Source organism: Artemia sp. Qi Xiang Cuo, chromosome 7 (genome assembly GCF_049724085.1).
Source record: "Artemia sp. Qi Xiang Cuo chromosome 7, ASM4972408v1, whole genome shotgun sequence".
NCBI lineage: Eukaryota > Metazoa > Arthropoda > Branchiopoda > Anostraca > Artemiidae > Artemia > Artemia sp. Qi Xiang Cuo.
The window spans coordinates 43,973,602-43,995,675 of NC_142800.1; the positions used below are offsets into that span (position 1 = coordinate 43,973,602).

Consider the following 22,074-nt stretch of genomic DNA (forward strand, 5'->3'; position numbering starts at 1 on the left):
TTCACTTCTATCCAAGCATATGGAGTGTCGTGCAAAATCCATCAATAAACGAGAATAGACCCCAGAAATCAATTTTATTCAAATCGGCTTTCGATTATCAAGCCAAAAAAATATGGAAGAGCTTCACTTTAAAAATGTATACCAGTTCTAACTACTGATAGATTTTATAAGTTTTTTTTTACATTATACATACAATAAATTTGTCTTTACATATTAATTTTGTCTTGCACCTTCAGTAAAGCTAGGGTAAGACGAAAATACGGACACTTCGCCATTTTTTTGAAAGTCATAACCTCAATTTTTCTAGTCCTGTGAGATCCTTCCCCCACAGTCTCCTAATCACAGTGAGCATTTTTCATATATTCCCCAAGTGAAAGAACATGAAAAAATTTCAAATTCGCGGGCAGAGTGACACAGCCCTAGAGGGTTGCTTCCGGCCACGCGTCACATGAGTGGAAGGGGGCAATACAGAGTGAATTACCCATTTGGCCTTTTTTTGTCTGCGAAAAAATAATATGAGCTCCCTTGATTGACTTCAAGCCAAGTTTAACCCGTTTCTATTTTTTTTTCTGATTAAGTTCTTTCTTTAATTAAAAGCTTACCAACGAAAAGGGATTTTTGTGGGTGATTCCATTTCATTGAATTTTAATCGATTATTATTCTGTATTATAGGAGTTGGTCTTTTTAAGGGGGGAACTCTCTATACCCCCCTCGTGAGACTCGGGTTCAACACCTACCATTCCCTTCCTCGATTTCAGGGGAATTTTAAAGTTTAAGTTTTAAAAGTTGTTTTAAAGTTTTACTTTTAATATTTTTATTCTTTTAAGATTATCAGGCTTATCACGATCGGACTTTTTTCGTCTGCGCAAACATAATACAAGTTCCCTTGATCGACTTCAAGCGAAGTCTAACCCGTTTTAAATGTTTTTCTGTCAAAGTTTCTAATGTCCTGTTTTTTTCCATTTTATTGTATTTTAAGATAAGATAAGATTTTATTCATTATCAATGCACATACAATAGTTTACTGTCCTAGTCCCCCTAAAGGCTCCTTGGCCCGTAAATTAGGGAAGTATGTACGGATCACAAATTCCGAGAACAATAGCCAATTACTTACTGATGGGAAAAAAACAATAAATATATAGAGTAAATAGATAGATAAACTGATAAGATTTATTTATAGAAAAAAAATCAACTTAAACACCATAAAGCATAGCATAATTTATTTCTCTACATATTATTCTTAAATAAAAAAGGTGATCTGCATACCCTTATACAATACACTGGTCTCAAATAATCATGGGCACTGTTCTGTTTTTCTGAAGAAACAGAAACAAAATAAACAGTATATGAATGAAACAGAACAGAAACAGAACAGGTCAACAAAAAACAGAAGACCTGTTTCTGTTTCTCTTCTGTTTTTTGCTTATAAAATGAGAAAACAGCTGTTTAAACAGCTGTTTTTGAACAATGTTAAAGAAACAAAATTGTAAATGGTAATTTTTGGCTTATTATCAAAAAGTTAATCATAGCATCTATTGTTGGAGCCTTAAATCTCATGATTTCGAAATTGTGCTTTCCCCTCATTTGGACATTGTCCGGGCATATTGCTTTCGCACGAAATAATCTGCGATAAAAAAAAAAAGCCTGCTCGCTAGATAGATACACTTGTAGTAGTACGCTAAGAGGCTTTAGAGCGGTTTCTGACAGCTCCAGAAAGATCTCTTGGTTTGGGTACATAAAATGAATGGGTCTCCAATATGAAAACATTAACCGGGGCGAAAAACAGGGATGAAACATTGTCTTTGCACACAAATATCCCCATTATTTTTTCTTTATGGCTATTTTCTTCCATTTTCCCGTTCCAAAAATTTACTTTTACGTATATACAGCATCTCCTCGAACTTCTCGGAAATGCATACTAGTTATTTGAGACATAAATTAATTTTCAGCATGAAATTACGCAGTCAGCTCAAAGTCATTAGTATTTAAGCGTAGCATATAGGTAATTTGGGAGAGGGTAGTTTTCCCCTCTAGACCGTACTTTCTCCTCATCCCGTCCTGATGTTTGGAAGCCATCTCAAACATAAGTATGAAAAAAGAAAAATCCAAGGGAAAATGACAGTTCTTACCACCAATTCAAAATTTTCGTTACCTCGCGGCTCAAAGCAGCCTTTCAAGATTAATTATTTCTTAGCAAATTCGTGTGAAAATTTTTCAAAAGAAAAATAATGGTTTAAGGATACTTCGCATATTTTTACAGCCCTTCGTGCTTGAAAATATCGTTCTAGGCTCTCCATTAAATTCATTCTTAAGTAAATAGGTAATGTGAAATATCTCAAATTCGAAATTTCATAGAAACTTAAGACTCTTTGTTATGCTACTAAATATTATTTGATACAACCTCATGATTTGAATTTGGATATGACGTCATTGATGTCATTTAAGGTGTCATCATACATATGGCGTCAAACTACCGTGCTTAATCAATTCATTATGATATCATTTCCTTCAAAAGCAAATACGTGTATTACATTATCTTGTACATGAAGAAACAGTTTTTATCCAAAGTTGCATTATATTTTAAAATTATGTGTCTTTTTATCAAAAATGGAACTTTATATCGGAATGTCCTTTCAAATGAGCCCTTAAACAGCTCTAAGGGATATACAGTGTCCTGCTAGCAATGACGAGGACAAATTAGTGCTACCCACGCAGAAAGTAATTTTCTTTGTTGCTCAAGCCTTGAGGCTGTTAGTTTCCTGTTAAGGGCTTTCGGCAATGTTGATTCCAGTGGTATACTTTTTACTTCAATCCAACTCCAATTTCAAAAGGTTCAGGTTGTTTTTGAAACTCCCCATAAATCGGTTTTCAAAATAACATTTTACTATTAAAACTAATCAAGATAAATGTTACCATTTGTGAATCAGCTACAAATGGCAATTTTCCCTACCATCTAGTTTTTTCTTAATAAGCGTGATTTTAATAATGGCCTGCTGTAGGCAATCGTTTGTTCTTTATTAGGTTACAGCAAACCCTTCAGCAGTGATAATCACCCTGATTCAAACTAAAAAATATAACTTCCAAAAATCAAAACTGTTAAACTCAAAAATCAAACTTCCAGGTGCCATTCTTTGCAGTATGTTAGGAACGGAGCATGTAAGATTTTAGAAGACCAAAAATGAATAAAATTTGAGTTAATTCATAGGTTTTTCTAACTACGTCTTGATTATCACAATATGTAAGGACATGAACCACCTAATCTTGACGAGCACTTAACATTATTCAAAAAGTAGACGTTCACGCCAAGCATTAGCTAACTAAATAAGGGGGAACAAGGAGGAAATATAATAACATAAGCATATTCAACGGAAATAATGTAAAAACTTTCTAAAAATCCAAACATTTCGATCAATTTTAGAGAATATACAAATTTACTTAAATTATAGTTTATAATTTAATTATATATGAAATTGAGTTGTTATTTCTAAGAACTAAGAGTCTCATTCGTCATTTTCCTAAGGTGTTTTACAGAGGTTACATGCTCACTGCAGAAAAAATCATCACTACTCTTTTAGCCTAGGGTATCAATTTGGCGTTCTAGAATGTATTATCCAATATTTTTTTTTATAGCTGACCTCCAGATGATTAACCTTTGTCTGGTGTTATATCTTAGCCTTGCCACCCCTAGTCATAACCAACAATTATATTTCTGTTATTTCTCCCACAGTCAGAAATCTGAAACATTAGAAGATGCTTACCACTAAAATTTGAGGTCCTTTTTCTTCCAAAGCACATTTTGAAAGAGCTAAAGGTCTTAAACCTGAAAAGAGTTAAAGCAGATGAAAGCTCATTCTGAACAATCAAGAATTACTACAATTGACACCACTGAGTCTGCTGCTGATATTTGGAACAAAATCTTTACAAAAAATATAACTTATTTAAGGAAAACTACAAAGTTGATGCATTACTAAACTATTGGACCTTAATATTACCATTTTTTCTTCTTTTTCTTTTTGCATACACTCTATTAACAGCATAATAAAGGTGGATCAGTTTTTTTTTGTAAACAAATTAGGAACGAACAAATTTCCATCAAAATGACATAATCCATTTACGATTCATAGCCTGATCTATTCGCGAGCCTTGAATTCAGGGCTGAACGTCTTGCAATCTGGCCCAAGGGAAGCCAGGTCCATTCACAAGGGTTGGAGGCCCAAGCTGCCACCCAAATGAATTGAGTACCATTTGGGAGAGCTGAGGACCCAAGCATCTGGATGTGTTAATATGTTGGCTGTGATAAGTTTGGTACGTTGATGTAGTCTTAAACTAATGAACCAAGTTTTATCAATTTTGTGCATATTATGTAGTTAACATCTAAGCAAACAGGGCTGATCAGTATTTTTTCTAAATGAAGTAGAAATAAAAATTCTGTCTAATTCCCATATAACTGACAAAATCCTTATGAGATATATACCGTGATCTATTCGCGAGGGGATGTCTGCGAACGCAAACGTTTGTGATGCAAACATTTTGCTAGAAAAAGAGCCCAAGAAGCGATGCCATCAGGTTGTTCAAAAATCATTTATTGATTTTACCATTACAAGTGCTCTAAAGATTTTCAAATAATCGGCTTTTGCGTTGACACATTGGCTCAGGCAAGACTTTTATCTCTCAAATGCTGCTACTACTGCTATTACTACCAATAATTCACTCAGTGTCAAGCTGCCTGAGGCCAACAAAACTGCGCATGCTCTTCCTCCATCCTAATCCATAAAAATCTTCCCTCTTTATTTTGTTCCTGTTGTAATAAGAATTCTTATGTATGACCTCTTTTCACCCCATTTGAAGAAGACCTACTTTTGGTGCCAGATAGGTGGACAAGAGTGCAATATTTGACATTGTATCATCCATTGTACCTAAAATGTGGCCTAGCCATCTCAAGCTTTCTTTCATTATATCACTACAAAAATGGGATCGAACCCCACTTTTCACAAAACTGAACCCCACTTACTGTTTGAAATATAGTTAGTCAAATGAGTAGAAAACAGTTGGCAATTCTTTCCCTGCCTTTCCAAACACCTGATTTTCGTAACCATACTTTATCACTCTCTTGACATTGGCTTCCAGTATTCTAATCTTAGTCTGCAAACTTGTCTTCCTATTCTTCTAGAATTTTATTTTCACCTACGAAAAATACCCAACACCTTGCTTATCGTATTTTTTGCATAGTCATAGCATCCACAATCTATACTAATAATCTTGCCCTGGTTACTGACGCTATCCACTTGATCAATTTCTTGCTACCTCTTCACCACTTCACCTTCATTTATTACTGCTCAAAGCGAGCTTATTCTTCTTAATAGTAATTTCCAAACCTAATATTTGGCCATCAACCCCCAAAAACCTCCAAATTCTCAAACTCTCACAAACCTCCAAGCCTCCAAACTCTCACTTTGCTAAAATTATATAAAACAAACTATGTACAAGCGAGTTATTAAAAGAGTGCATCCGTAATATCCCACCAATGTCTTAGGGTATAAACCTAAAACTTCCAAACCTGCTAATATTATTACTGCTATTGTCACTAATTCTACTACTACTTCTGCTGCTACTACTGCTACTGTTGGACTAAATCAAAATAGTTTAAGTCCATCTAAGTTGTTAAAATGACACAGGCAGGATACCTTAGGACTCAAATAGGGTATTAAGTTAAAACTATCAGTAAAAAATGATGGAGATGCAAAGCTAAACCGAAAGGCACTAGGTACATACTGGTTGTCGGATAGGTGGAGCAGCAAACTCCCAGGAACGGCGAAGGACATTAATTTGAAATTTTCAGGGCTATAACAACCACTACCGTTGATGCTGCTTACTGCTGCTTACTATAATGCCGCTAAATCAGGAGAGATTCAGTGTCTCCAGGTTGTCAAAATGGCACAGATGTAATATCTCAGAAACGAAATAGGGTACTAAGTAAAAATTTTCAGGGAAGGTTCATGTTACTATAAAACTAAATCAAAAGGCACTAGGTGCATTCTGGTTGTAAACAGGACTTATGATCAATGACTCAGGAAGGGCTGAGGATGCTAAATTGAAAATGGCATATGGTTTTCAAAATGGCATATATAAAATGTCTCAGGAACAGAATGGGGTATTAAATTTTATTTTTCTGGGAAAGTTGGGGTAGTGTATAACTAAAAGATACTAAGTATATCCAGATTGTCAAAACGGCATATGTGCAATATCCCAGGAGCAGCTAGAGGCACCGCGTCAGAGTTTGCAGAGCATGGTATTGGTGACGCTAAACTAAATCAAAAAGACACTATATCCGACTAAGATTTTAATGAGCACACAATTGTAATATCTTAGGAACGGCTAAAGGTACTAAGCTAAAACTTTTGGGGCATGTTGAGGGAGGTGTATAACTAAATATGGTTGTCAAAGGCGTGTCTATAATATCTCTGAAATTGCAAACGGCATTAAGGTAAACTTGGAGGGGATGTTGGAGTGTGTGTTGAACTGAATCAAAATGCAGGATGTCAAAAGCGGATAAACAACGTAAGAGGGACGGCCGAGGGTATTAAATTGAACCTTTCAGAGATACTACTACTACCAAAGCTACTTATACTACAACCACAAGTACAATTACAACTTATTCTACTACTACAATATTACTACTACTGCTACTGCGACAATTTATGACTCCAACCGTGACTAATTACGGCTATGACTGCTTGCATTTGTAACTGCTTGTAATTTCGACTAATTGTGACTCCAACTACTTACGACTGTGTGGCTTCAACTACTTTAACTGCGACTTTAACTTAACTTGACTTGATGTATTGACAAAATAAAAAATAATACATACGCTTATTCCCATACTGCCAACATGCCAGAGGCTGTAAACAGCCAATACGGGGATTTAAGAAATTAATTATTTGATGAAAATATCACAACGAATTTGACAAAAATACGAGAAAAATACGTATCTAAAATACGTAAGTATCGTACGTATCGTTCAAAAATACGTATCTCGTATCTTCAAACAAAAATATCCTATTTCTAATATCATTAAGCGGAACAACTAAACAAAAAACAAACAAACAAAAAATAAACAAAAAAGAATATAAGCTCTTTTCTCATCTACTCAATAATATATTTGAAGTATTTTCTTCAGAACGAGATTATTGAGATCAATTGTACATATAATTAAGCAATGTACGAGTATTCCACATATTCCACATATGAAAGGAAATAAGTTACTTCACAAGATTATCGCATATATCTTATTCAAAAAACATTAACCGAAAAAACTAAATAAACAACTTTATTTTATTCAGTAAGATATCTTAAAAACAAATTTTTTTAAAATAAACTTAACAAAAGTGATTCCTTTATATAATTGGGCAACATGTTCCACACCTCTACACCAACATGTCGTAATGACAATGCACCTCTATGGCTGTGGCGTATTTCTGAATTGACTAAATTATTTTCAGATGAGGTTGTTGGGTATGAATGATATTCTGAAGCCATTTGAAAATATATTAAGTTGTCTTTGTCCAAGTGGTGCTAAAAAATTAATACACGAGTAAACTAAACTTGCAACTCGGAGCATAGATATTTTAGGAATCACTTGTAGAGTATTTATACGAAAATAGAGTTTTTACTGCCCGATTTTGTAGTACTTGGATTTTACGTGCATTATAATTACAAGAATAAGACCAAAGAGCACATCCTTACTCTAAATAGGAAGAAATGAGAGTATAATATAAAGTTCTAAGTGCTTCACGAGGAATAAAATGCTTTAGTCTATTTAGAATACCTGTCCCTCGGGAAATTTTAATGGAAAGTGCCCTCACATGATCTTTCCATGTAATCATTTCATCAATAATCATTCCCAGATAATTGAAATTGATTACCCTTTCAATCACTACATTTCCAAATGAAAGTATCTTATTTGTTTCAAAATGTTGTATATTTGAAAATATTATATATTAATGTTTTTCTTCTGTCTACATAAAAACTATACACTACACTCTTTTTGTGCTTGTCGTCTGACAGGATCTTTGTTCAGTAGGATATAAAATACAAAATTTATTGAGAAAATATAGAAGATTCAAAATCAGGTTAAAAGGAGTGTTTTTTTTATTCTTTGGTGGAATTTAACCTGGATAATAACCCAACTGGCTTCTAACGGGCTTTGTATTCATAGTATTCACAAATATTGATTTTCATTCAGCATTGCTGCAAAATACGATTTTTAAGCAGAGCAAAAAAAAAAGAAGAAAAAAAGAAGAACAGACTGCAAAGGTCATGCGGAGAGCATGACTGACAAAAATGACTGAAATCTAATCAGCAAAGCTTTTTAGAACCAAGAATAACGCTAAACTGCTTTGACACAAAAATACTTACTCGTCGAGTAGCCTACTCCGTACAGACATATTCGAAGGAATTCTTCTCATAGAAGACGTATCTTTCCTTTATTTATTATATTTTGTGTTGAGGGGGTCCTAGCTCAAGAGAAATGACAACAGCTAATTATTTGGAGACCAAATGAACCAAAAACAAAGCAAAGCACCAGATCCTGAATGCAGCGTTGAGGGATGATAGAAAAAAGAATCAGAATTTTCATACCTTCTTTTAAAAGTTCAAATATGCAAGGAATTTTCATGTTACCAACGCTATTACTGGCCCAGCATAGAAATCTACCAAAATCAGAATCCCTCTTCGGTGTGAATTCCAATAAGCTAGTAACATCAGAATCTTTAGCTTGAACATTTGAGGTAGGAATACGGGGTATTAAGGCTGTTTCCCTTCCTGTTGCCATCGTCCATCTGAAGGCCACTTTGGGAGGGTCTGAATATACGTCACATTTAAACTTTACTGTTTCCATTTCGTGAGCGTATACTTTGGTGACATTTTGGTTCTTACACACAGGAGTATCTGAAAAATGTCTTTTATTATAAATAGATGTATACACAGAAACCTCTCAAGCCGGAGGTTTACATCAACCAAGAAGTGGATTTTAACGCCAAAATTACATAAATCTGCTTGGGGCTCTCCTAAGCCAATCTTGTGGGAAAAGAATGCAAGATTTATTGATACAGACTGTGGCTTAAGTTGGAGGACATTTTAAAATTTGTAGGTTAAATATTGTCCTTTGATTTACTTTTTACTTTATTTTTTAATTTTATTCAATAATTCACCCAGAATGCTCCAGTACATGGAAAGCATAAAAATTAAGTTTCTATAACAAAGGTTAAAGAAAAAATCTCACTTTTGCTTTAATATGAGAATTTCTGTTCAAATGCTGTGAAAGGCAATCAGTAAATAAAGCATTTGCAATGAGCAACTGGCTATATTTATTTTATTTTAAAGTCCTGCCAGAAAAGCACTAGACATGCTTTACCATAGATAACGAGGGGGGGGGGTGAATATTTGAGTGTGGTGGTGGTTTTAGTTTTGGTGTTGGTGCTTCTCATTATTTACATTTAAAATACGCTGCTTTTTATTTAAGTCAACCAACCTCTACGTCTAACAAAAATCAACTTTAAATGAAAACGAGGAAAAAAAATATCCAAGTTTATAACTGATCGGAGTTGTTAAGTTCACTAAAATAATTATCGACAAAAGCTAGGATTCCACGAGAGTTTAGCAGCATGTCTAATAATTCTCCGGTTTCCTAAAGCATAAACTTTAAAATAAAGAAATATAAAGTTCTATTCCAAAGAAGTAAAAACAAATTAATGTTCTTTTTTTATTCTGACAGGAAAATATCTAAAGAGAAGTTCCTCAAGTGAATAATTGTATAACTTTTCTCTTTAAGTCCAAGAATCAAGCCTAAGTCGACTATTTATTACCTACAACTAAATTTGTACCCAAGATCAATTTCTCAGAGTAAATAAGAAATCCTACTGGGATAAAAGATGTCAGAATCTAGAAGTCTTTCGAAGGGTCAGAGCTGGTCTTTGACAGAATCAAGCTAAAATTCATTTGATATAAAATTGAAAGTTCTAGTGCTCTTTTTATTGAATTAACTAAAAAAGGATTCTAGAAAAGAGGTTATGCATAGAAATGTGAAGAGCTACACTGAATCAAAAACAGACAGAAAAAAGTCAAATAACAATTCAAGCTTAAAATTAACAGAAATCACTACTAATGAATAAATAAAACCCAGAAGGAACACATACTACACTGAATAAATAACTCAAACCTAAAATGAACAGAAATGACAACAAATAGGAGTAGGGTTAACGCACCCTTAGCCTTCAAAGAACTAAATGGCCAGAAGGAAAAATATCTGGGGAGCACTTGCCCCCTCATTGAAAAATGACTTTTTGGAGCTTTTTTATTCAAAAGCTCCATTTTTGATATTTTAATTTGATTTTATTTACAAATGAAGAAAAAGCCCCTCGCCATTTAAATTTTAAGATATATTTGTCATTTAGATAACAAAAGATCCAGATATATAAATTTCATCAAGTTTTATGTACCCATCAAAAGCTTAGAGCCTGAGAAAATTTGTATGATTTTTGAGAAAGGTTGGAAACGCCCTTAAAAAGTCAATTCATCCTAATAAAAATATACAGATATGGCATATCAGAGAACCTTACTGTAAGGGTTTCTAGATTCCATCTGAAAAGATGTGAAATTTTGTAAGTTTTGCCAAAAGAAATATCACAGATGCGTTTTTATTTGTTCTGTTTTATTTTTTTTTTTTTGTCAATATGATTTCATCGAACTATTAGTCATATAAGATTGGGATAGGGCTTGCTCGGACGGAAATTACAATTCTAGTTCTCAATTTCATGACCAAACCAATTGGAGGGAAACTAAATTCCCCCTCCCTCCCACGATTATTTGTTACCAAACTCATCTGATCAAAATTTCAAAATAGTCATTTTAGTCACCATAGTTGAAAGGTAAGTATCATACCTCTGGGGTTGACACGACCCTCCAAGCTCCTGGAGAAAAAGGATATAAGTTACGAAATTTGTCTAGTGTTTACATACAGCATTTGTTATTAGGAAGTAAACAGACATTTTTGGGGGAGAGTGAATTTTCTGGGGGGAGATTTTCCAAGGGGAGAATTTTGCATGGGGAGGGAAGTTTCCGAGGAAGAATTTTAAAAAGGAAACTATACACGTGGGAATTTACCAGAATTCTTATACAAATTTTTTTTTATTTTATTTACTTTCTCTTTGCCAATTCAATTTTCTACGTGGAGATATTCCGGGAAAATTGCCCAGGGAAAATTTTCAAAGGGTTTGAAATTGTCTGGGGGATTTTCGTGGGAGAATTTTCTGCGGGAGATTTTCCATGGGGGTACTTCACACGGGAGAAACTTTCCATTGAGACATTGGGAGGAGAGAATTTCCAGGAAAAATTTTCCACGGAGGGAAGATTTTTTGCAGGTTCTAAAAACGGTTAGAAGTTAGAAGAAATACAAGTCTTTTTTCAAACAAAAAGTAGGCTAAAAATAATTTTTCAGACGGAATTGTCCGCAAGAAGTTTTTTGTGGGAATTTTCAGCAGGGATGGAAGTGTCTAGAGGATAGAGGATCTCACGCGAGAGGAACTTTCCAAGGATGAATTTTATTGGGGGGGGGGGACTTTACATGGACAGAAAAGGTGGATTTTCTGGCATTATTTGGAAAACGATCAGAAATTAAATAAAAAACTAATTTTCTCAACTAAAACTAAGGAGTAATATTAAAACTTAAAACCATCAGAAATCATCCCGTATGTGAGGGCAAATCCCCCTCCTCAATACCTTACACTTTATGCTAATTTTTACTTTTTGTCCCAATTATTTAAGAACTACTCCTAAAATGCAAGAGCCGTCTAATTAAAGTAAAGAGATTGTTAAAATTCAAAAAGAAACTTTGGCGGAAGAGGAAGGTATAGAGAAGGGGTTATACCCTTCATATACATAACAATTTCTGTTGTTTTAAGTTTTACTGTTGCTCCTTACTTTCAGTTGAAAAAAATATTCTTTTTATTTGATCACTGAAAGGCTGAACCAATTTTCAGGGGGGAATATTGACATATTGCTGATTGGAATAGCCCAAAATAGCCAGTAGCTTATTTTCTTTATCCTGAGCCCGAGCAATTCCAAATCACGTTTTCGTAATATTCGTTCATACAATTGAAGTTTTTCTGTACTTTATTCCAAATTTGGAAAAACAAATACGCAAAATACTCTTTTTGTTATTGAATTGCTTTGTTATTGAATTAGGTATTTGCCAAACCCTAAAGTTAATCTGAGCAAAAAAAAATAATTATAAGAAATATCGAAATCAATATATCGAAAGTAAAAATATCAAAATATTGATATATCGTTTAATCAAATTATCGCCCAACACTAATTACTGCTTTATCACGGCCACTACCAAGGTCAAGGGGATTAAAGGGAAAATTTAAACACTATGTTCATGCAGGTTGTTAAAAGGGCATATCGCGGGAACTGCTAAGAGTATTAAGCTGAAACTTTCAGGGCAAGATGAGGGGATGTTTAATTGGCCGAAAAGACACGTTTGCCCACTGTTATTACTAATACTAAAACTAAAACTACCACTGCTACTACTAGTCCTACTAAATGTACCTCTACTACTTCTTCCACGACTATTACCAAAGCTAAGGGTTTTAAATTGAAAATTTTAGGCAATATTGAACTAAATTAAAACACACTATGTACATGCAGGTTGTCACTAGACGCGTATGCAATATCTTTACAACGGCTTAGAGCATTTAGTTGAAACTTACAGGATACGTTGAATCAAACGAAAGGCACTATGTGCAAAATACTGCTATTATCACCACTACTACTTCAATTGCTACTACTACTGTTACTACTACTAATATCTCTACTACTAAAGATAATGCTACTTCTTTTACCACTACTACTACTGCTGATACTTGCGATACAACTAATACAGCTAAGGCTATTAGGGCAACATCTTCAGGGAAGGCTGAGGAATGCTGAATTAAACCAAACATACAATATGTGTGCAGGTTGTCAAAAGGGTGTACCAGCTATATCCCAAGAACGGCTAGGTTTTAAAATTTCAGGGAATAATGAAGAAGATGTTCAACTGAACAGACAAGAATATTTGCATGCCAGCTGCACTGTTGTGAGGAAAGCAAATTTAGTATTTATTTTTGCTACATAGATGCTTTAAATTAAAAGTTGGTTGATGGAAAGACATAACCATCCGTAAGTTTTTTATGGGTTTACTTTTTTCTCTGGAATCATCAATGGTTTTATCTTTGTATCCATATCATCTCTCTTCTTCGTTTTCTTTATTTATTACCCATATATTCATTTCCCAGCATTTCTAAGGTTTGGTTTGTTAATGTAGCATATTAACCAATTAGGCCCTTTGTCTGGCTCCATCTCCCATTTTCCTCAAGTCGGAAGCTAAACAATCATCTTGGTTTTACCCAAAGTGGTAGCAAAACTTGACCAAGGGAAACTAGTTTATAAGGGACTCTCAATAAATCCAAACAAATCGGGGGATCTTAGAATCTACTTACACTTAATTCTGAGGAGTAATGGTGGGCTCGTTCCCTCTCCAACTCTATTCACCGCGCTACATCCAAAATTCCCTCTCAAGGAAGACTTTACTTTTCTCAAAACCAAACTTTGATTGCTAATTATGATACCAGATTGGACGTCCTGTTGGATTAAGAGCCCCTGGAAGAAAAGACGATAAAGCTTTTTGGCTATACTTTGTTTGCCGAAAATAATGCATTACAGAAGAAGAAAATAAATGCAAAGAAAAAATGAGTATCTTCTGTAAAAATGGGTCATCTTTCATCAGTAAATTGACGGACTTTCAAGTAGGATACGGAGAATAAAAAAGGATAGATGAACAAAGAGAAAAAATGGGGGGAAATCAGCACCCAAAATGAAGCTATCTATTTTGAAGGGAGTGCTTTTTAAGAGATTTTATCGTTTAAGTTTCATAAAAATAAAGAAACATAGTGAAGAGGGACTTCTTTCTTGTGTAGGCTGTCATCTAGATCTTATTTTGCTTAGGTAAATAGCCAATTTTGGTAAAATATATAACAAGGCCGTGTCTCTTCATATTCCAGTTTGAAATCAAACACAAAAATAATGGTTATCGATTCAATTGGGAGGACAAAGGATGAAAATCTTGTTCTAAAAAAAAAAAAAAAATCCAGAATCAGCAATTTACCGACCTCTTGGTTCTCATACTACTACTGCTACTAACAACAACTCATTGAAGCACCAAGCTGCCTGAGGCCAACACAGCAATTCGAACTCCTCTCCCGTCCCAGTTTAATCAAACCCTCTTTACACCCTCCCAGGAAGTTCTCATTTCCTTTAAATGTTTCCTTACGACGTTTTCCCACCCCATCCGGGGATAACCTGTTTCTCGTTTGACCTTCTAGACATTATGATTTAGACGTTAATCTTCAAAGAAATATCAAAATTTTTACAGGCTTTACAATAAGTTTGAATAGACTGTACGGTTGAGCCATGCTTTTTCAATTAATAATAAGTCCTCCGAAGTTCAGCTGAATCAAAAGACCTAACAACAAAAAAGGCAAGTAATAGTGAAAGACTGAAGCCCCACTGTTACTCTCTACTCTATTACTCTTTACTCTCTACGCTGCTAAAAAGCCTAACCTCAAACTTTAATTAATTCACTTTCTAATAAAGACAACTCACCATAGAACAATACCTCCTGGTCTTGATGGAGAAAGTACAGGAGGGACGATAAAGCCTATAGGCCTATAGCTACAAGCCCCTAGTTTCTCATAGAAAACTAAAGGTTTGTGATTTAATTCAGGATATAAAATGTTGGTGATGATAATGGTTCCGACAAAGTTTTAAAAACATTAAAGACGACAAAAACAACGTAAAAGACAAGGAAAGTAATATAATTCCATTCACGATGAAAGTAAAAGTTTGAAGAATACAGATGTTGAAAACATAAGCAGTGACTTCGCAAATGAAGACTTATAAACAACGACGTCGATGTCAGCTCTGGCGATTTTGGTCACGATAACGATTTCGGAAGAGGACATCAGTGGTGGTTCAATTTGATGAATGCAGCAAAGACTTCATCTGTGGTAAAAATCAGAAAGATGGCAGTAACCTCAACTCTGACAATGATGAGATTTAGTTCTTGATTGGTCAGAGGCTACAGAATCAGATGACTTCTAAGTGCCTTTAAATTATATCAAATCTTTGTGCCAAAAATTTTTTGGCCTAGAATTAAATAATTTACTAAGCTGGGTCTGGGAATTCATATACCTTTAGTGTGCAGGCTAAATTAGGGTTTGTCAGAGAGAAATTCCAATTTATATATTTTTTGTTGATGTTTCGGCCTTGGGCCAAGCTCTCCTTTACCTGAAATGAAGAGAAAGGGGAGGCATCTGACCATAAAGGGTAGGCCTATAGCCTAGAGATGACGAAACCATCATATTATCAGAATTTCTGTTTACCGTCTTCATCATCGACCATGTCTTCGTTCGTGTCCTCGTTAACATCATCCCCATTGTCAAGGTTATCATTACCTGTGTTGTTTTGAAAAATGTTGTAGGCGTCACTGGCAAACTAAAATGGTTGTCTTCATCATCATCTGAAGTCCTCGTCCCCTTGGAACATGCTCAAATGATTAAGCCTATTGAGTGCTCTCATTTAGCTCTCATTAAGCTCTCATGAAGCTTCTTTCGTGTACCTCTAATGCCAAATTTCCAGCAGCAGGTTATTTTAAGCAAATTCTTATAGGATTTGAAATACTATCGATTGTAGATTAACACAAAATTAGTCAAATTCAAAACCATTTTCAGTATAACAATATATAATTACGTTTCGTGTATAAAAGAAGACAAAACTCACATAAAATGCTCAATTATGCTGTTTATCAGTATTGTTCTCTTTGTTTTTGCTCTACATAAAAATATTTAGCTACAAAATTACATTTTGGCCGCCAAATTAATGTCATTTTTGAAACCCAAAATGTCAATTCGATATGAATTTCAAACATTGTGTAACAACAATCATGAAAAAATGCCCTATCTGCATGTTGTAAACATGTTTATTTACACCTTTCAGAGATGATAAAACTTTCATCTTCTATTATCGTTCATTGTTTTGAATTCACTACTTACATTTCTGAACCAGGACAGCTTTTCAACAGAAGGGTTGGCATCAACAACACATTCCAGAAATATATCATCGCCTTCAATAATAAAATCAATGTCTAGAGCTGAGCCAATCATCACCGATGGGCTTGGGGGATCTATAAAACGACAGTCTTTTCATCATTACACTTCAAAGAATTCACTCACAACTTTTAAAAAGGACCAAGAAAATATTTTCTTTTCTTTGTACATGCTTACGTTTTACTGCCAAAGAAGCTTCAGAAGCGAAGTCTATCTTGGAAAAAATATACATTAAAATGCGTGTCGACAGTGTTATAAATATTAAAGCTCGATGTGAAAGTAGAAATGCAATGGAGGGACACAATTTGCCTACTATATTTACTAAAGGGGCAAACTTTTTTCTTAATTGCGAATGGATTATTTCTCGATGTTTAATTTTAGATTTATGTCTTTTGTTTGATATCGTTTCCTTTTTTAAGTTAACAACATCAGCACACGGGCAGAACTATTTTAGGATCTTTAATCACATATCAGTAAACTTTTCTTTGAGTTTAAGTTTAAAAAAAAAACGTTCTCTTTAAGTTTCCATTCAAATAGTATATTTTCTACTCTTTTCAAAATTTAGCCCACTCCCCCACCCCCAATATTAATTTAAGTTTATATGCCTGTCAACAGTGTAGACACATATCATGATCTATTTTCAAACAGTTCGTGGCAACGAACTGTAAGTAAACAGTGACCTGGGTCAATAGTAACCGAAACTCTAAAAAAAGGAATTTTGATATCAATAGATACATCAAAAGAATCAAATTTTTATGCTAATTTCAAATATATATTTCATCAAGTTTAGTCCTACCTATCACAAGTTAAGCGCCTGAGAAAATTTGCCTGATTTTCGAAAAAAGGGGGAAACACCCCTAAAAGTCATAGAGCCTTAATGAAAATCACACCATCTGATTCAGCGTATCAGAAAACCCTACTGTAGAGGTTTCAAGTTCCTATCTGTAAAAATGTGGAATTTTATATTTTTTGCCAGAAGAAAGATCACCGATCCGTGTTTATTTATTTTATATTTTTCCCCCAGGGTTGATCGTATCGACCCACTGTTCCTAGGATATCGCGGGAGGGCTCATTCATAAGGAAATTAAAAATTCTATTGCCATTTTTAAGTGACCAAAAAATGGAGGGCAACTAGGCCCCCTCCCACGCTAATTTTTTCCAAAAGTGACCCGATCAAAATTTTTGAGGGAGCCATTTTGTTCAGCATGGTCAAAAATATATTTACTATGTCTTTGGAGATGATTTAATCCCCCGCAGTCCCCGGGGGAAGGGCTGCAATTTACGAACTTTGCCCAATGTTTAAATATAGTATTGGTTATTGGGAAGCATACAGACGTATTCAGGGAGGATTTTTGCTGGTAGGGGGGTTGGGTGGGTCGGGTGTTAAGTGAGAGAATCTTTTTATGAAGGAAGTTTTCATGGGGTAAGGGGCATTGCTATGAAGGGGACGCCAGATTTCCCAGCATTATTTAAAAAACGATCAGAAATTAAATTAAAAAAAAACAAGTTTTTCAACTGAAAGTAATGAGCAACATCAAAACTTAACACGAACGGAAATTATTACGTACACGATTGGGTTCGCCGCCTAGTCAATACCTCGCTCTTTACGCTAAAGTTTTTTAGTATTTTCATAAGAGCTATTTATTCTAATTAACGGCCTTTGTGATTAAGGGGTCCTTTTTAAAGAATTGGAACAAAATTCGAATTTTACCGTAAAGAGTGAGGTATTGACTAGAGGGGTAAGCCCCCTAATATACGTATTAAAAATATATGAACATAGAAGCTAGTTACGGAAGTTAATTCGTAAGTTACGTATATTTATTACTAATAAAAACGTTCGTAAATAAAATTAAAAGAACTTTCGAGAAAGCCATTTAACCAAAGAAAAGTAAAATTAATATGCAAATTTCGTTTTAATAATTCATGTACGGTGAGCCGAAATGAAAACCTGCATTGATTCAAAAACGTTCAGAAATTAAATTAAAAAAACAAGTTTTATTTAACTGAAAGTAAGGGGCAACATTAAAACTTAAAACGAACAGAAATTATTCCGTATATGAAAGGGGCTGTCCCCGCCTCCACGCCTCGCTCCTTACGTTAAAGTTTGACTCTTTCTCAAAACTCTTTTTTTTTAACAATAAAAAACTTGAGCGTAAAGAGCGAAGCGTTGACGAGGGGACAGACCTTTTCATATACGGAATAATTTCTGTTCGTTTTAAGTTTTATTGCTGCTCCTTACTCTCAGTTAAAAAAAACCCTTTTTTTTATTTAATACTATCAGATACGAATTAAATCCTTAGCCCTATCTGTAGCTAAGAATTATTGTAAAATTTAACTTCTATGAAAAGATATAAAATACATTGACAAGCTTCGTCTACCAAGGGGGAAACTCTGGGCTGCAGTACGAGATAGCATTTTGGAAAACAATAAAACAAAGTTTACAGGAAGCAACAAAGAGGTCTTAGTTTTAATATACATTTGTTATTTATTTAGCTTTACTGTTCTAAGAAGGCAATTATTGTTACTATCTTTTCTTTACTATATTTAGTTCAAACTTTATAAAAGTAACGCCAAAACAAAACTGTTGAAATGTCAAATGAAGTTTTTCGAAGAAGTATGTTTAGTCAAACAGTTCGTGGTAACAAACTGTAAGTAAGGAACGACCCGACTCAATAGTAACCGAAACTCTAAAAAGCGGAATTTTGATAACAATAGATACATCAAAAGGATCAGATTTTTATTCTGATTTTAAATATATAAGTTTCAACACGAATTAAAAGCTATGTGCCTGAGAATATTTGGCCTATTTTAGAAAAAAGGGGGAAACATCCCCTAAAATCCATAGAAATTTAACGAAAATTACACCGTCAGATTTAGCGTATCAGAGAACCCTGCTATAGAAGTTTTAAGCTCCTATCTTTAAAAATGTGGAATTCTGTATTTTTTGACAGAAGAAAGATCATAGATGCGTGTTTGTTTGGTTTTTTTTTATCCCAGGGGTGATCGTATCAACCCAGTGGTCCTAGAATATCACGGGAGGGCTCATTCGATCGGAAATTAAAAGTTCTAGATCTCTTTCTAAGTGAACAAAAAAAATGGAGGGCAACTAGACCCCCCACGCTCTTTTTCCCAAAGTCACCCGATGTCTTCAGAGATGACTTAATCCCCCACAGTCCCCGGGGGAAGGGCTGCAATTTTTTAACTTTGTCCAATGTTTACATATAGCATTGGTTATTGGGAGTAGAATGCATATAATGAATTGGCTTAAAGCTATAGGGATCACCGTGCCATTTGCTTGCAGCACGTTCCTTAGTACCTCGCCATGCTATTTGCTTGATGGTCTACACCTTTTCAAAGAGAGTGAGTAGAACCTGTCAAAGAGTTTGATAACCTCTAGCTTAAAGGCATCTCATCGAGATTGATTAAGAATGCATCATGTCTAGAATTGATTGAGCATATGGCTTTATATCGTTTTGCGTAAAAGCTAACTCTATTTGCGAAAAAGGGTACAGCATTTGCGAATAGGACTGTTTGAACGATATTAATTTTTGATTGAATAATAGAGATGTCAATGATCCTATTTAGTGATCGGACCGTATGAAGGTGGTAAAAAAAGGCTAAACTGATTATCAGTTAAGGTAACCCCGAAGGGCTTGTTAACTCATGCTTATTTGTTATAAATTTGGAACAACATCAATCTATGAAAATGGTTAACGATGATAAAATGGTCCTGTGAGTTGACCTGGCTTTACTTCTTCGATGTGTTCTGTATAATACACAATTGGCGTTTGAACAGTGTTATCAATTTAAAATAGAGGCTAACGTTATAGTATACTAAAAAGTTGATACTAAGAGAGATGTAGATGGCAAGAAAAGGATTTTAATAAAGAAATTCAGAACAATCCATAGAAATTGTTACAAATCAAGGAGTGAGGTGTATATGAGTACGAACCGTCAAGGATCATAAGCACCAATGACCCTAACCACCAGGGACCTCAACCCCCAAAGGTCCCCTATTCCCCAAACTCCAAAGGGGCTCCCTCCCCCCAACTTTTTTGGCCCCCTACCCCCATTTTTTTGGATTTTTTTTTGAAGTTTTTTTAACTTTTTTTATTTATTTTTTTAACATGATAAATTTTTTCGACTTTTTTTTTACATCTAAATCATATCAGAAAAAAAGAATGACACTTTTGATTCAAACTTTTAAGACATATCCTTGTGCATACCAATACTCTTTTTGATGAGGATTGATGATTCTCATGCAATATTTTTTCGGAAAAACAAAATATTTTTTTGAACTAAATTTTTTTTTGACTTCGAAATTATTCAATTTTTTTTTATTTTTTTTTATTTTTTAACATGGTATTTTTTTCACTTTTTTTACATCTCTAAATCATATCAGAAAAATAGAATGACACTTTTGATTTAAATTTTATTCTTGTGCATATTCTTGTGCATGCCCATACTCCTATTAATGAGGACTCACTCTTTTTGCCTGTGTGTCTGGGCGGGTGTTTTCTTATTCCAATGCATGCCTTTTTCGGTTTGTGTGTCCGAATCTATGTATTTGTATGTTTTTTTGTCTATCTCACTCATTTTGCCACATGTCTGGGCGGGTGTTTGCTTATTCCAATGCACGTCTTGCTCGGTTTGTGTGACTGAATCTACGTATTCGTATGTGTTTCTGTCTCTCTCACTCTTTTTGCCTCGGTGTCTGGGCGGGTGTTTGCTTATTCCAATGAATGTCTTTCTCGGTTTGTTTTTCTGAATCTACGTATTTGTATGTGTTTTTGTCTCTCTCACTCTTTTTGCCTGTGTGTCTGGACGGGTGTTTACTTATTCTAAATCAATGTCCTTCTCGGTTTGTGTGTCTGAATCTACGTATTTGTATGTGTTTTTGTCTCTCTCACTCTTTTTGCCTGTGTTTCTGGGCGGGTGTTTACTTATTCCAATTCATGTCTTCCTCGGTTTGTGTGTCGGAATCTACGTATTTGTATGTGATTTTGTCTCTCTCACTCTTTTTGACTGTGTGTCTGGGCGGGTGTTTGCTTATTCCAATGCCTGTCTTTCTCGGTTTATGTGTCAGAATCTACGTACTTGTATGTTTTTTTGTCTCTCCCACTCTTTTTGCCTGTATGTCTGGGCGGGTGTTTGCTTATTCCAAATGCATGTCTTTCTCGGTTTGTGTGTCTGAATCTACGTAGTTGTATGTGTTTTTGTCTCTCTCACTCTTTTTGCCTGTGTGTCTGGGCGGGTGTTTGCTTATTTAAAATGCATGTCTTTCTCGGTTTGTGTGCATGAATCTACGTATTTGTATGTGTTTTTTGTCTCTCTCACTCCTTTTACCTGTGTGTCTGGGCGGGTGTTTCCTTATTCCAATTAAATGTGAATTTCTTATGTTTTAAGTATGTTTCACGTCATTCTAAGAGATTTAAAAAAGTTGGAAAAATACCATGCTAAAAAATAGAAAAAAAGTTGAATAATTTCGAAGTCCAAAAAAAAATTTAGTAAAAAAATGGTTTGTTTTTCATGAAAAAATATTGAATCAGAACCATCAGTCCTCATCAATAGGAGTATGGGTATGCACAAGAATATGTTTTAAAATTTAAATCAAAAGTGTCATTCTATTTTTCTGATATGATCTAGAGATGTAAAAAAAAGTTGAAAAAAATACCTTGTTAAAAAATAAAAAAATAAAAAAAAAGTTTGAATAATTTCGAAGTCCAATAAATTTGTAAAAAAAATGATTTGCTTTTCATGAAAAATATTGAATGAGAACCATCTGTCCTCACCAATAGGAGTTTGGGTATGCACAAGAATATGTTTTAAAATTTAAATCAAAAGTGTCATTCTATTTTTCTGATATGATTTA

General features: G+C 34.4%; 1 protein-coding gene across 1 annotated transcript in view; it reads right to left on the reverse strand.

Moving 5' to 3' along the window:
* The window catches only part of LOC148950313 (neural cell adhesion molecule 1-A-like), a 170,036-nt gene that overhangs the window by 104,823 nt on the left and 43,139 nt on the right, over nt 1–22,074 (reverse strand). Inside the window, exons 3-6 of the mRNA XM_089091834.1 lie at nt 16,149–16,279; nt 13,539–13,698; nt 8,638–8,946; nt 3,759–3,820 (exon numbers count right to left, since the gene is read on the reverse strand). Of these exons, the coding sequence (XP_088947960.1) occupies nt 3,759–3,820; nt 8,638–8,946; nt 13,539–13,698; nt 16,149–16,279 (662 nt within the window). The remainder of the gene's footprint in view (nt 1–3,758; nt 3,821–8,637; nt 8,947–13,538; nt 13,699–16,148; nt 16,280–22,074) is intronic.